The 16,729-nt window shown below is 39.2% G+C and overlaps 1 protein-coding gene across 1 annotated transcript; it reads right to left on the bottom strand.

The window, feature by feature from the left end:
- Positions 1-296: 296 nt before the first annotated feature.
- Positions 297-8,753, bottom strand: LOC137199611 (mitochondrial basic amino acids transporter). Its single transcript, XM_067614016.1, has 4 exons — positions 8,361-8,753; positions 6,281-6,324; positions 4,825-4,908; positions 297-3,488 (listed from the first exon to the last, which is right to left on the bottom strand). Exons 1-4 carry the CDS (start codon positions 8,392-8,394, stop codon positions 2,718-2,720), a joined length of 933 nt encoding a protein of 310 aa, XP_067470117.1. The 5' UTR covers positions 8,395-8,753; the 3' UTR covers positions 297-2,717.
- Positions 8,754-16,729: the final 7,976 nt, after the last annotated feature.

A 16,729-nucleotide genomic window follows, 5' to 3' on the forward strand; every position in this document is an offset into this window, starting at 1 on the left:
ACTAGAGGTCAGTCTTTCATCTCTAATATGGTCAAAAGCACTTGCTATCATTTAACTGCTTTCTGATCTTCCACTTAAATAAAAGCAAACTTCAACATCCACAAATTAAATGCTAGAATTCAGATACTTTGCATGAACATGAATCAGTTACTGGATTAATTGAGTTCTCTTGGATCAGTTGACTGACTGAAACTTACTCAATCTATTAATTACTTAAACCATTTTATGATCAATTTCTAAAACTCATATACCTAACATATTGTGGTGGCAGCTATACCAAGAACTGTCAGAGTGCATGAGAAAAAATGTGGCTTTTATTTCACCATTCTTTCAGGACTACATAGTGTGCATGCTGCTTTGGTGCAAGATGTACATGAACAAGTACAGAACACAAAAGACAACATTAGATATTTAGAGCAACTCTTTTACAAAGATATCAGCAATCATGTGTCACCCACCAGTACAGTCAGACAAACCTCATCAAATTTACAATAGAAAATACAGAACAAATCTTGGGACAGAAATAATAGATTGTAATTTAATAATTCCAAAGCTTAGAGAGATTTCACACATTGAACACCAAATTCACAGTATATACACACACATCGCTATGTCTTTTGACAACCCCAAGTAGTCTTAGACCCTCATTTCTGACCCTTTAGTCCCAGTCTAACCTGTCACCTGTTGCAGGAAAAGTAAGAGCAGCAGCAGTTTACAACTGCAGATGTAGACATGAGAATGTGCGCCATCTACACACAGGAAAAGTAATGGCTTCTGCAATTATAACACTTGTCACTTGCAGGTAATTAAAGTTATAGATTTATAGATTTATTTCAGCTGCTGTTTATGATTTACATTTTTAACTTGTGAGAAGTAAAAAGTTTTAACTTCAACAAATGTTAACAGGGTAGAGTTCAGAGTTCACTTCGCTCTGAGTGACATATTTTGCCTTCTGTCTTGTCCTGGTTAACATGAAGGGGGAAGCAGGGGGCTCCTAACTATTTTTGTTTGCAAAAAAAAGAAAGAAAAAAATATAAAGGCTTTGGATTTACAAGCTTAAAGACAGCAATACAAAAACAAAAATAGCAAAAGAGGTTGGTTCTATCTTTGGTGGTGAGTATTTGAAGATGGCGTTAGCTGAAATCTGGTATTTATTGCCAGAATAGTTAATGTCTGAAAAGGTTATGGTTTTATAAACATTTAGAAACAGAAATAAATGATAAATTCATTTGAAACATCTTCTTAGTTTTATTTCAGTTTGAGTATTTAATATCCACTTGGAGGTTAGTGACACAGTGATATTTAATTGTAATTTTGCTAACAGGTAGTACAAATGTACATTATTAAAAACACACAAACAGCAGCTGTAACAACGACAAACAAAGCTACAAATGTTAAAATTGCAGCAACAGTTACTTTCTCTGCCTGTAGGTGGCGCAGGTTAGTGTGTACGGAGCTCATCTGACAATGAAAACTCCCTCTTGTGGAACATTGTGCTTCACATCTAATTAGAGGGAGAGAAGGTTGAAAAATATAGTTTGGATTTTCAAAAGCCTTCTTTAACAAAGCCATCAGTTTGCTTGACACTGTAACAGATTCTTGCATCTATTGTAACTGTAGTGAAAAATCTGATTGCCAAAAATGTAATTTTTACAGTAATGTGCTTAATATTATACCATAAGGTGCTTTCTTTGGACACTGCATGATGTCCAGAACAAAACGATTAATAAATGCTTTAAATTTGGTTTTAGACAATGATTATGTCAAATAAAAAACATTTCAAAAGACATCAAGCCCACAATTATACATAATTATGTTATATCTGGATGAAATCTCTGCATTTATCTACACCATGTGTCTATCACACTACAATGGGAAATTCAATGTCCAAGCCAGTAATATTTTCTCTTTGAATTTCAGAATTTAAAAGCAGATTATTTAAGTAGACAAAGAAATAAAAATACACCTCATTTGATTAAAACCTCAGACACCTCATAACATTTGGATGACATCCCTATGACTTCTCACAGGAAAGTTCAACTACAAACACAATTGTAACATTAAAGAAAGAAAAAATATCTACATAAATGTACAGTACATGTGTCAGGCTTTCTTTGTATTTGTAACCATTATGATAAAATGCTGAAATACTGTGTTCACACTATATGGAGGTAAATGGAAAGGGGAAAACTTATTCACACCACGGAGAAGATACAATGGATTGGTCAGCTGCTTAAACCTAATAAATCTAAACTTAAAATGACATTAATACTGAGTGAAGTTTAAGCATGTCTTGATAGTAGAGACCAGTTTTAACATGAATTCCAGGCATACCTCATTTATGACCTGAACACAGCATTCATTTCTTTGACTCTAAATACATTTTTGGGACATCTGTAACCGTTACTGTACATTACAGCAACTCTTGTAACCGTCAAGTTTCCTAAATTCAACATTTTTAAAAAATGTGTACAAAACCAAGCTTTTAAAAAGAGACCATATTTACAAATGCTGCTTTTATCTTATAATATATTACTTAAATACTAAGTGTGGTCACTTGGCTGAAGCTCCAAGGGCGGATGCATACCTAGGATCAGTTCACCTTTGTCATTATGGACACCAGTTAACAGATCACAGACCTGCATGAAGCTGCAAATTCAATCTATACTGGATAGATTTGCTGAGGACTGTAGTAATTATCTCAGCTGCGTAGTGGCTTACATGCTGGTCGGCTGTGCCTGTGGCTGCAGTGGCTGCAGCGCGACGGCCTGTGGCTCCGAGTCCTGAATGTTACACTCTTCTCCTTCGCGCATGTACAATAAGAATAGAGTCACGGTGGCGAATGTGGTAGCATTCACTGGGAACGCGCGGAGCAGAGTGGATGTGAGTCCACGTGTGAACACCCTCCAGCCCTCCTTCTTTAAGCTCTGTCTCACACAGTCCATGATGCCGTTGTACTGGTTGACACCGCCTACCCCATCCGCCTGAAGACGGGACTTGATCACGTCTACAGGATAGGTGGAGAGCCAGGAAGTGATCCCAGACATTCCGCCGGCAAACAACAGCTTTGGGATCATGTACGGGTCTTCCGGCTCACAGCCAAGATAACGTGTAAATGTGTCATAAGCGAGAAAGTACACGCCGAACCCTGGCGTTTCACGGATCAGGGTGGTCACCATGCCGCGATTGATACCACGGATTCCCTCCTTCTTGTAGATTCTTACCAGACAGTCCAGGGAGTTCTTGTACATCTTCTTCTTTGACTTCTTTTCTCCAGTCCCCTGCAACTGCATGCGTGTCTTGGCCAGCTCCATTGGGCAGCATATGACGCACTGGATGGCTCCGGCAGAGGCTCCAGCCAGGAACTGGTTGAGTGGTGTGTCGCAGCCAAGCTTCCGCATGGCGTTGCCCTGCACACCAAAAACTATGGCGTTGATGAAGGTCAGACCCATCATTGGAGAGCCGATGCCTTTGTACAGACCGAAAATCTACAGACACAAGGGCAGATTACTGGGATTATTTGAGTTGAGTCAACACATCAAAAAATTTAATTTGCAAAAATTTTTTGACATGTCCAGAATAAAAACATTAATAAATGCACAAGATTTGGTTTTAGACAATGATTAAAATGTTTCATTATTTGACACAAAGACATCAAACCCACAATTACACATAATTTGTATCTTGATGAAAACACCTGCCTTTATCTAGACCACATTTCTGTTTCTGTCACACTGCAATGGGAAATGTTCAGTGCAGCTGTGCAACAACAGAGCAAAATGAACAAAAAAAACCCCAAACTGTCTAGTCATGTCATGGACAATCTAAATGGACCACTAGGGTTTAATAGATTTTAATTTCTGACTTTAACACATGGATATACTTCTGGTTTGGACTGTTAAACACAATGTTGTAACACTATCTTTGAACAATACATTCTGTTTGCGACTTGCTTCATTTTATCGTACGTGAACAGAAACGGATGACATTTTTCACAAAGTCTGCTGTTAATACTTTAAGTACCAAAAGTTCTGGACTGACTGTCCTACCAGACAGACGTCACCATCCCTACAGCCATGCCACTAGCATGGCTAAAAAAATGTGGGAATGTAACATTCCGACTTGTTTGACAGTCATCCAAGAACACCTCTAGAGAAAGTCAAACGCCATAAATCAAACACTTCATGTCAGTTATGTCAGAGTGAAAGCCTCGAGGCTATGACCGTGGCATTGCCTGATTACTTAAAAATTATATAACCTTTCAAATACCACTAAAACAAAGTACAGTCACATATTCTCTAGCCTGCTGATCTCCTTTAACCCTTACAACTGACATGTGCCAATACAGATTTTTCTTATATAAATCAATTATCACTGATTTTATCCAAGTAAACTGTCCAGTTCTGTAGAGAAAAAATCTAAAATTTCAGTATGTGGTAGGAATACAGTTTCTGTATGAAACAAGCATGAGAAAATCATGGTGACCAAGCATGCTCGGCTTAGCTCAAATGCCATGATGTCCAAAGCTTAATTTAGCCTACACCGGAATAAGGCCCTCGTTGACCCCGGGTAACAGTCACACCTCTCCTTAACACCCCATGTTAGGAACATGCTGGCTGGTGCATGTGTTCAGAGATGGGACTGTAACTGGACACTTTAATTAGCGCATGGACCATTCTGACTCAACAGTAAGTAATATGGTGTAGTAAGCAGCACATGGTGAAAGCTATGTTACAGCCATGACATGTCTGAATGCGACCCAAGAATTATTTGATTTAAAGCAGTAAAAACATTACTAGACATTCACAACACAGACAAGCTTACCGACTCCTGGCGTATGATGGACCGGAAGCAGTGGAACGTCCCACGGTACAAAGGTTTGTCCACATTTTGAACTTGAAGTCGCACCTGTGGACGACAGCCATCATGTTACAGTCACATGCAAAAGTGATATGGCCAAAGAGGACCACAACAGCTACAAACCACATATTTCAATACATGTTTACATGGAAACAAGCAGGCAACTGTGCTTTGAAATGGTTTCTTTCAGGGTACAAAAAAAAAAAATTATGCTTAGGGATTGCAACATGTGGGAGAAAAAAAATTAACCGAGAATGTTTTTACAAAAAACAAAATGTCTTCTGTGTTTTATATTTCTAAAGCTCAAAACAGGACATAGGGTGAGAGAAAGAAAGACCTTGACCATACTTACTAGGTCACATTTCCGTGGAGAGGTTGTTTATTTCTCTCTCTCATCTACAACACAGTGACACTGTTGCTGTTAAAGACAGCCTCCCCGAGCCCCCAAGCAGACACCAGCTCGGGGAGAAATGACATTGAAAGCAAAGTATAAAAGAGCTACAACCAAATTATTGACCAGTCATGTATACCTGCAAAGTGAATGCTCCAACTTCAATGTGTTTCAATTTCAATGGTATGCTATATTTAAAACTTCATTGTCTTTCCATTAACAAATCAAGTGAATGATTTATGACAGCAAACTGAATACATTTGCAATGTTTAAGAAATGTCATAGGTTAATAGCCTCACATTAAAACATTGAAAATTCATGTTAATTCACACAAAAAAAAACATACAATAGCAAAAAAAATGTTAGTCTCAATATTTTGTTTGACTTTAACAAGTAGCTTAAAGCCAAAGGATTACTACATAGACGGTTTACACACATCAAATGCCAATAACACTTGCTGTGACTTAGCAGTTAGTCAAAAATAATGAGTTTGTATGATTAGTGACATCCACAGATATCCAGCAAAATTCTGGAAACTGAAGCCAATTTCCATACAGAGCCTGTGATAATTGATTTCAATGAAATCTGAAAAGTAGTGAGTGCACCTCATTGTTCTGAACTTCAATACAAACTGATAAAAGTTAACCTGGAGCAATATTACTAACTTGTTTGGTGGTGGACAACAATATAAAGAAGCTTAAGTTACATCTTTTACAACCTGTTGGAGGCATTGTGTATATTTTAGAAGATGTGTGTAGAAATTGTTTAGAAATTAAAAAAAAAAACAACACAATTATAACAGTAAACATGATATGATTTTAATGGTTTGACAAATATCTTAATTATAGAGTAATGTGAGGACTCACCCCTCTTGCTCAATTATCTGACTGTTGTACCTTTAAGTTATCTGGATTCAAATTCAGGCTGCCAACAGAGTGGTGTGACGCACAACATTTTTACAGCAAAGTCCTGAATCGTGTCATTGCCTAACATGAGTAAATAGTGGGGAGAAAGGAAGAAGACACCCACCTTCACGGTATCAAACGGATGTCCAACCAAAACACCAGCAGCACCTGAAAGATAGGAAGCAGGATTTCAAATTATTTTTCATTATCTCATCATTATCCTCTAGACCTGATAAAAGTGATATAGCAACACACTCCTAAACCTATGGTGTACAATTTGGTATCAGGGGGAGAAAAAGGTATATGATCAAATGGCTCATCTCGCAACAGCAAACAGCCCACCCATCACGAGACTGCACTGCACCCAATGACGAAAGCCTAACAGTGGCCTGCCCTTGACTTATGCCAATAATCTGAAAAAAACATTATACAAACAGTAACATCTGACCATGTAATATTAGGACCTATTAGCCAAGAGGCATTCAATCATGAGGCGGTAATTCATTTGAAAATGTTGCACATTTACACATTTATATAGTTTGTTTATGGGAAACTTTTAAACTTGCATTTAATTTCAGTGTTTCTGGAAATTTGAGAGGCACTCAGATAACTGCTGATTTTCACCGATTTTGTGCTTGTTTGTATGCGTGTTAAGTGAGATGTGTCTGTTTGTTTTCAACTGATTTACTGAGGTGAGTATGCTTGGGATGCTTTTGCCTTAAAACTGCAGTTTTTTTAATATAGCCAATGATTTTTGTACTAATTTTCTGGGGTTTTTTTAAATTTTAGGCCAGTGTCTCCATGTGTCCTATTTATTGCGTTTTTTCTTATTGTGATGTCATTGTTGCAACAATTCCCTTTATCCAAGACAAATTACTTCTGTGGGAGTCAATAAAAGTGACCTTGAAATTTCAGTAGGGAGTACTTGCAGGTTTTTGATTTATACTACAACTCCTGCATTTGCACTGATGATACTAACAGGTAGCACTTTGGATAAAAGCATCCATTAAACGCCATGTAATGATTAACCTGACACCTCGTTTGTGTGTCATTACTGATATGAAAATGTTGAATGCAAACAGTAAAAATACAAAAAGCCATTTAAATTATTCAGAGGGTGGTGAAGCGCTATTGGATAGATGTTCATAGAAGGGAATATGATTTATAACCAGACTTTTTTTAAATACCTCTCTTGTTTTCGCTGATTTGTAACTATGGAAAAAGCTTTGGCATGCAGGAATCAGTGAATGAATAACAAACAGTCTATAACCATGCCTATAGTGACACAAACCAGGCTCCATTCCTGATAGCGTAGCTGATATAGTAACAAACTGCTGTAATATCATTATCCTAAACCACTAACACCCATCCCACTTGAATGCAGCTGAATTACAATTAATATTCAACCTAATAAGTTAAAGTGTAGGATGTCTCAGTCTCTCAATAGTCAGAAAAGACAACACAACTCTTACTACGGCTCTCTGGTGCACGACTTTGTCATCACATCAGGGCCTTTGCTCTGTGGTGAGTCGAGCTGGGCTCCTTGATTGTGCTAAACTTTGGGAAGACCTTGGCCTTGAGTAAAGACAAAACAGCTGACAAGATTCCCAAAGGATTTTAAAAAAAAAAAACTTTGGGACTGACATTATGTAAACAGGAAGGCAACTTCCTGGTAGCCCTTTTTTTCCTCCAGAGACTGAGGCTACTCCCTAAAGTGGAATGAAGCTTATTTCACAATGTAGGAATGAGGGAGATTGTCAGATAATAAAAAAAGAGGAGAAAGATGATAGTGTATCCTGATTTGACAATGTAACAAAACTTAAAACACTGAAATACAATACCGTCAGGTTTTGTGTGAATGTGTGAGAGTTTTTAAAGAAAACACTTTCATGAGTGACAACATGAAAAAATTAAAATGCCACAGGTAAGGAATGTAACGTCACAAACTAACGTTATATCCGGGATTTTCACAAACTTAACGTTTAAAAAACTGCTTAAACTTAGGTTTTTAAAATCAAATCTTTCCCCTTATCGGTTTGTAATGATTCTCAGAAGTGACAGATGAAAACACAAATCACTAACTTTGCTGCTTGGTGCTGTCCACGCGTTGGAAAGCCGGCTAAAGCTAATGCTAGTCGCTAGCTGAAACTTGTTAACCTGGCTAACGTGGCTAAGCTAACATCAAACTGGCTATAACTACTTACCTCCTACGCATCCTGCAGCGAAATCCAATGCCATTCCCTCACAAAGCTAACTCTTGAAATGTGTGGCCGACAAAAAACCGTAATTCTCAAGCCCTTTCTGGGTACTTTATTATAAATGGTGTCTGTCTCAACTTCGTTATTTTAAAAAAAACCCGACTTGGTGTTGAGCCAAGCTGGTTAGCACTTTCTGCAATATCCTCCTTTTAGGTTTCAGTCGTTGCTGATGCTGAGGTAAAACGGAAGATAATCAGGTTACTGAGATCCCGCTGAAGCTGTGACTGGTTTATTTTCTGCTGATGTGTCCTCACTCCTACTACTGGATGAGCGCTTTCTGCCAAACCTTTCTATTTCTGTGCCACAGCAGCAGGCGGAGGAGGAGGCGGGGGTTCAAAGTAGAAAAGAAAGGAGCGTGTTCGGACTTTTTTTAAGGGGGGGGCCCAATCAGATTACTTGGAGGTAGACAACTCCCCTAGCGGCTCCTTTCCGCCCCTCGTACCCATTGGCTGCAGCCGCAGAGAGGAGTTTGAAATTGTGGCTGCTGCTCTTACCCACCGTCAAAATCAACAGTGTTATCATGGGGTCGCGTCTAGATGGCGACCCCTACATTCTAGGGTTACCATAGACGTGTGACTGGTTGGCTTGCCTCTGGTTGTGGTGACTGGTGTGATTTCTGCCTCATTTCTCTATTTTGTCATTAAGCATTTTAACCTTTCAGAAGTTCACACAAGCATTATTTTTCATATACAATAATTTCCCCTCACACTTTTCAGATTATAAGCAAGTTATGTATTAATGGTCCATGTGCCATGCCTGCTGCTATCTGTACACACTGTTAATGTTTTGTCTTCTGCTAGTAGGCAGGCTCCTGTGAGTGCAAACAGTTCTATAGCGTGAGCTGACAGATGGTTTTAGTAAACATGCAGCTTCAATTATGTCATGGTCACTCACGACTGCATAACCAACTTTATGAGCGTTTGTTATTTTTAAGTTAAATATGCATTGACTGTTTATTCATGTCATATAGTTCCCTTTCTGGTCAATGGTCTGAGTAGAAGGTTTGTTTGGGTCTGGCAATCCTAAAGTAGGTGTGAATGTGAGGGCCTGCTTCGGTCGAATGAATGCTGTCTTGAGTCTGGGGTCCAAGTCACTTGGTCAGTCGGTTTGAGGCCATGGTCATGTATTATGGCTACCTTCCAGTCAGGCATTACAGAGTTAAGAATTAATTAAAGAGTAACAGATCCACTGTCTGCAGAAGCCTGTGATGCCTAAAAAGGACATCAATTGACTAATTGAAATTATTTTTTGGTTATGGAATTTTTAGGATAGCCTCCACTCTTTTAGGATTTGATCTCATGCCCAAGAACTGTCACTGTTGGTGATACAAACTGCAATTTAGATAGGCTAGCCTTGTGACCTTGTTCTGCTAAATATTTCAGCAGTGCCACAGTGTCACTTGTTTGCTTCCTGGGTAGGTGAACAGATTACTAGGTCATCTACATACTGTGTCAAAACACTACCTGCAGGTAAACTCAGACCCTCCAGTTATATTTTTTTGGGTGGAAAAAATAGCGTTTCTGACAGGTGAGTCAGAAGATGGCACAATCACTCCCGCTGGTAGCAAACTATTGAACACTGGTGTGGTTCCCTCAACGGCTTCTGGTTTCAGTGGGTATTGTTGTTGACATAGTCAGTAAGTGCTTTCAGGTGTCACTAGGAGGGGTGCCAATGATGCTGGGGGTGCTGCTGATAATAGTTCTGAAGCAATTTTGAAATGTTTGTCATTTGAATGTGTTTGTCAGTTTCCTCATTGTGTGAATGTTTGGTGTTGGGGGTGCATTCACCAGAAATGTTGGCCTCCTCTACCTCATCATAGTACTGGTCCCCCTGCAGGTGGGTCACAGTCACCTGCCTGGGAGGTTGTCTGCTCCTGCCTCTGTAGATTGTGTCCGTTTTTGTTTGTTTTGACAGAGTTTCTTTGGCTGAATCTGTAGGATATGAAGGACGTGGTGATGAGGATGAACTGGCTGAAGACTCTCCAATCACTATCAGGTCTAGGTCCACAAATGATCTCGAACCCATCACACAGGTGTGGATGTGTGTCTGGTTGGCTTGCCTCTGGTTGTGGTAACTGGTCTGATTTCTGCCTCGTTTTTCTATTTTCTGTCACTAAGCATTTTAACCTTTCAGAAGTTCACACAAGCATTTTTCATATTTATATAATAATTTCCCTCACACTTTTTAGATGAAGATTTGACACAATGGATAATATAACAAGATTTTAAAATACAACACACTGTTAAAGATTATAGTTTCCAACTTTTTTGGCTTTTGACATCTTACAAAAGGCAATGTGTAGTCAGGGTCACAGTTCAGATGTCTATGAGTTGTTAACAGCTCCACCAAATAGTGATTTCTCCCTCTAAACGTCTTACACAGTTTAAATAACTGTTCAAATAATCCAGTATTTCACCAAAAATCAAGGTTAGAGAAAAAGAGAAAAAAAAGACCCCTCAAATTTTTCTGGTGACCCTTTGGAGGGGTCGACCCCTAGGTTGGGAACCACCAGACTAAATTATCTAATTGTATATGAAGTAGCTCAAACTAGCTCCACATCCAGCAGCTACAACAGTAACATGCTGCTTACACACTGATGCTTCAGTATTAATAATCTACTGTCATATATAATAATATATCAGTCACAGGGACGAAACATGAAGTTTTATTTTAATACTGTAAATACATCTTGCTGCTAGTACTTATGTACTTTTATTTAAGTAGGATTTTTTATGCAGGACTTTTACTTGTAATGGAGTATTTCTACATTGCTGTATTGGTACTTTTACTTTAGTAAATGATCTGAGTACTTCTTAAACCACTGCCAACTGGCATACTTAAAAAGGGCCAAAGGGAATCCACGTGCAGTATATTGTACCAGGACATGGCATCATGAGCGCCTGTGCAAACAGCCCTTCAGCAAATATCTGGGAGTTATAATAATCAATTTTGTGTGAGAAGAGCCGAAGTAACTGTGGTAATTTTTGAGTGCAAATTTTGCCGTAGCCTTGGTTTTAAAGCATACCTATGTGTATACTTTATGAGGAAACAAAATATTAAAGTCCCCCGACACTCAAAAATGTGTTTTTCTGATTGTCACCTGACTGTGATGTTTGAGCTTCACTATACAGAATGATGTAGGCTATGTGCAGAGTTCAACACTAGAAAGCTGATTTCACATTTATCTGCTGGAAAGTTTTTCTGTGTCACCAAAAATCTATGTGTAATGCATGTACTTACAAGCAGGATTTGTGATATCACAACTAGTTTGGAGGCCAATCCTGGCCCTCAATGCAACTTACACAAGTGTGATGTGAAAACTTGAATATGCTGACAATAGACTTTTCAGTGAAGTATAGGAGACATCTTGTGTCCAAATTTTAATTAACAATACTAGTGCAGTGCCTGTTCAAAACATGCCTGTTCAGAACAGGCCAGTTGCTTATTATTTCTCGAGAACCACATATATATGTATCAACCGACAAATGTATCAATTAAAACAATAAGGATTTAATAGATTAAATGGTTTTAATGCAGAGACTTCAGCAGTGAGACTAAACTGAGGTTGAATCATAGAAGCAATTTACGGCCTTCCATTGGTTGATTCTGCTGCCAATCAAACGTGTCTCTGCTCCTATTGGTTAGTTTTACTACTCCTGTGTATGCTCATTCTTCTCTCTCGGGCAGTTTAACTGAGCAGGGCACGTGCCTTTGTCCTGCTCAGCGAGTCAGAGCCTAGAAGCCCCACTATGATGTGACAGTGTTTATATCAAACATCACCTGCTGCACTCAGACACAGAGCTGAGCAGCTCGCTGTTCGCTTGTTTATTAAAAGCTTATTAAACGTTACACATGTCCAAATTGCACCAAAAGAGTGGCTGTCTCAGTAAATCACCTGTTGAGTATTTGATGGTTGTTTATTTCTGCTTTAGAACATAACCACCGTGAAACAATCAGAAAATAACATTGTATTTCTGTTGTTCAAGGGCTTTCTCTCTCTCAGAGAAAGCTTTCAAGCCTGTGTCTCTGTCACTCGCCCTCTCTCTATTCTTGTCTTTTTTTAAAATGAGTTGGGAAACCAACAACAAAGCCTAACTTTTAACGTTATTAAACGGAGAGAGATGTCGTCCCCTTGACACTCTCATGACATACCGACACACAGACACACAGACATACAGACAGAGATTCCTTCCTTTTAGTAAATAGACAAGAATGGATCAAGCAGCAGCTTCTTCACATTAAAAGGGGTGTAGGTGTAAGGAATGTGTATGGAACTGTATCTGGACCAGTGGTTCTCAAATTGTGAGACGGGCTCCCCTTGTAGGTGCTAGAGGTATTGCAGGGGGAGCAGGCATGAAAATAAAAGATGTAGAGTGGAAGTAAAGTTTAAAGCTGCACTAATCACTATTTTTATATGAACAATAGCTAAATGACAGTGTAATGTTGGCTCAGAGTTACAGACCCACCGAGAGTTATTACCTAACTCTGCAGTTCTGCATTAGCTCTACAGGGATTTAACATTTTTAGCTCATTGTTTTGGTTTTTGAGCATGGAACTCTGCTCTCATTAACCCCTTTACCAGCAGCAGGAAGCTGGTTTTAGTGGAAAAACTTCACTTTACTTCGCTCTTGGAAGCTGCTCCTCAGGAGATTTCCGCTGGCTCTGGTGACAAGCCATGAAACATGTAATTACTAATAACTAGTGCTTATGACTGTGAGAAGTTTGCACGTGTTGTTATTTCTTCATATCTTAACCATCCATGTTTAGCTCAGATACCTCATATCATGACAATATAAAAATAACAGAAAATCACAAAAAAGAATGCTGATACTGCTCAGTGTTTGATTGTATTTATTTATTGGGACATTGTACAGTTTTTAACATAAAAGATGCACTGCACTGGAGTTAGCTCAAAGCTAATTTACATCCGCAGTCCCCCACAATCAAAACTTACAACAGCACAACAACAAACAGTATGAAGCAAAAAAAAAACAGAACACACCATACAAAATACAAAGCTACACACAACAGCACATCACATACACCCACAATGTCAATAAGAAATTAAATCTGCAAGCCGCGATGAATGGGCCCTCGTGCCTCCGCGCACATCGGGCCGCGGAGCAATCGAAGGGCTTCTGTCACGGGCATGTAGATGTTGTCAGACCTGGGCTGTTTTCAGACAGTGCAAGAAGGAGATAAACATCACTTCCTTTGTCCACTATTTTGCCTGCTGCTGAGGCTGCTTCGCTAAAATTTCGTAGGGGGCGCTATTCAGCCAGTTTGCATCACTGATGGAATATTGTCATGTAGACGTGTTCAGGCCGGGAGGAGTTTGGTGCAGACTGGAGCATTTACAATAAAGTTATAGCAAAAAACCAAACAGAGTGGTACAGCCTGTCAGCCAAGGGATTTCCTATTTGTGTAGCTGAACACAGCAGCTCCTCGACAGACCGTTTCACCCTGATGGTACCGGTGTTTCTTCCACAGGTTTCACTTCACTCAGCTGGCCGACAGACCCGCTGCATCTTCCCACTTTAACCTGAATAACAAACTGGGGCTCGGTGGTCCGGCTGGATCCAAACAGAGAGCCGGGGATAGCTGAGAGGCTAGCGGAGGCTAACTTGTTGTGCTTCTTTCCGGTCATGCTGCAGCTAACACTCCGCTAGCCTTACAAGCATCGCCACTTCCTGTATCCATTGTTTCAATTTTAAATCCCTCTAGTGATTCATATAGTCTTATGGTTGTAATTTGTAGTTGCACAGTGTGCGAATAAATTATTTCTCCACACATATCTATTTTTAAGGGCAAATGTGGGTGAAATACTCGCACTGTAGAGCCCAGTGACAGTACACATTTCAATAAAACTTTGACCAGATCATGTGGGTTAAAAGTGTTTACTTTTCTAAAAATAGACGATGAAAAATAGGAAATTAATTTGTTTTACACACAAACTCATCAAGACTTTTCAATGTACTAATTGAAATTCAAGTGACCGTGCTCAAAACTTGCACAATTTTGATGACACAGGTGTCAGCCTTATATGACAAACATCATCTGATTCACATTAAATTTTCGAGTTGTGCTCTACAGTTGATAAACAGCGAGATGATGTTGACTTAATGGGTGTTTTGTGTGCTCTACAGTTGATATACAGCGACATGATGTTGACTTAATCAGTGTTTTGTGTGCTCTACAGTTGATATACAGCGACATGATGTTGACTTAATGGGTGTTTTCTAGCATTATATAGCACATATAGTTAATGATATTTAACTTCTTCATGCAATGTTAGATAACAGTGGAAAACTAAAATTACATGTCTTTGTCCAGCAAGTATTCATAACACCGTACATTTAAACGTGCGACACATAGAAGTGCAATCAGGCAGATTCCCAGAACCATGGAGACAAGCTTTGTGATTCATCAGCTTCCAGAAAGTCCCAGAGAACGCCATTTTATTGACGTGATTGGTGCTACTGGTGGCTCGTTTACTGTGATTGGGCGTCGTAATGGCCTGATGACGTGTCATCATGCACGCCACGGCCCGACGTATGCGGAGGCGCGAGGGCCCGTTCAACACTGCTTGCAGCTTTAATTTAATTTGGCCTTGAATGTATTAATTGAACTGGCTGAATATGCAAATAACCGACTGTCTGCTAACATATTCACCATAACAACTTGATAACAGAGTGATTATATGCTAATATTGTGTTTTTGACTTGGTCCATTGTTCACAATTAATGCAGTTTTAATTAATCTGTTTCATGTGGGATAAAACGTCCTGAATTGCTGGATATCCACAGAATTAGAGACAGATATTCCAAAACCTACATGAAATGCATAGCTAGATACCACTGGGGATAAGTAGCAACATATGTATTTTGTAATTTGGTTTAATTAACCTTTTAAATTGGTTTACATGGAGAATGGGGTTACATGTCTTCTACTTCTAAAGGGGGTATGACAGATCTAAATTTATGTAGGCAATTTTCAGTTGTTTTACCAAGCATAGTAGTTCAACATCCACCTACTTCATAAAGTGCATATAGTGAAATTGAACACACATCTAAGAATTTAATTGACTGCTCAACAATTCTAACTTGCCTGCCTCCCCAGGTATTTGTAATAACAGATAATTACCTCTTTTCTTCTGTTTTTTAAAAAGGGGCTTCATTTTGGTCTCCATTACAGTGGTTGAGCAGATCACCATTAAGTGAGAGACCTGCCAGACCTGATTCACTGATGTGTGAAGACTTTCCTCATGAATGTCCCAATATCACCTTTTGAGAAAGTAAAAATATAATATCAAATGTCTCCTCTTTGGTTCAGCTTTCTGCTTCCTGCCATCTCCAACTTCTCACCAGAAATGTTGCATTGGTTTTCTTTTCTGTTCTTCTTTGCTCTCTTTTCTTCCAAACAAAGAATAGCTGATTGTAGAAGCCTTGACACTACCATCTACATTCGTCTTTGCAATGTCTGCTTGTCCACAAGATGCGAGACAGCAAGGCTTGACCTCCAATAAATTGCTACCCTCCTTCCATATCAGATATCTCTAAATACTCTAGCCAAGCAACACTCCTCCTCTGATGGACTCAGGGCTGGGCAGGATCTGCTGATCACCTCTTTAACCAACAACTGCCTAGTTAATTGAATTTAGCTCCACATATCCATCATTGCAGTGCTGTGGATATTTAGGTGTTGTCGTAGAAAAACAAGCATTCAGAGGGGGACTCAATAGAGGTGTAAAAACAAGCTGATGGAGCTGGAAGACAGGAGGAATAAGTAAGGTAAAGTGAATGAGATGGATGACCTGAGCTGCAGAAGCCCCAAGGATGATGCCACAATGTGATTGGTATACATGTTGTGTGACAGCTTTGATCAAGATGCTCTCCGGCTAATCTACTGCCTCTGTGTCTCTCTGTCTCTCACTTTATGGCTCTGACATACAAATAAACCAGGTAGACGGAGGGATGGTGGAAAACACAGAGGACAGAGGGAGAGGAAACATTCAACAACAGGATATGATGTTTGTTCATAAGCTCACTTATGGGCAGCCACCAACACAATTCCAGTAGCTCTGCAGCTCACATGCAATAGCCATTACATTCTATAATGCAAAATGTAAAAAATAATTAAAAAGAAAAAAAAAAGAGTGTAACGTCACAGGCACACTAGCGTAGCCATGCTTTGTGCTACATGCTAATGTTGGCATGCTATCATGCTCACAATGACGACATGAACATGCTGATGTTTAGCAGGTAATGGTTACCATTTTTGCCATATTAGCTTAGCGTGTTAGTATTCTGACATTT

The sequence above is a fragment of the Thunnus thynnus genome, chromosome 16 (genome assembly GCF_963924715.1).
Source record: "Thunnus thynnus chromosome 16, fThuThy2.1, whole genome shotgun sequence".
NCBI classification, from domain to species: Eukaryota; Metazoa; Chordata; class Actinopteri; order Scombriformes; family Scombridae; genus Thunnus; species Thunnus thynnus.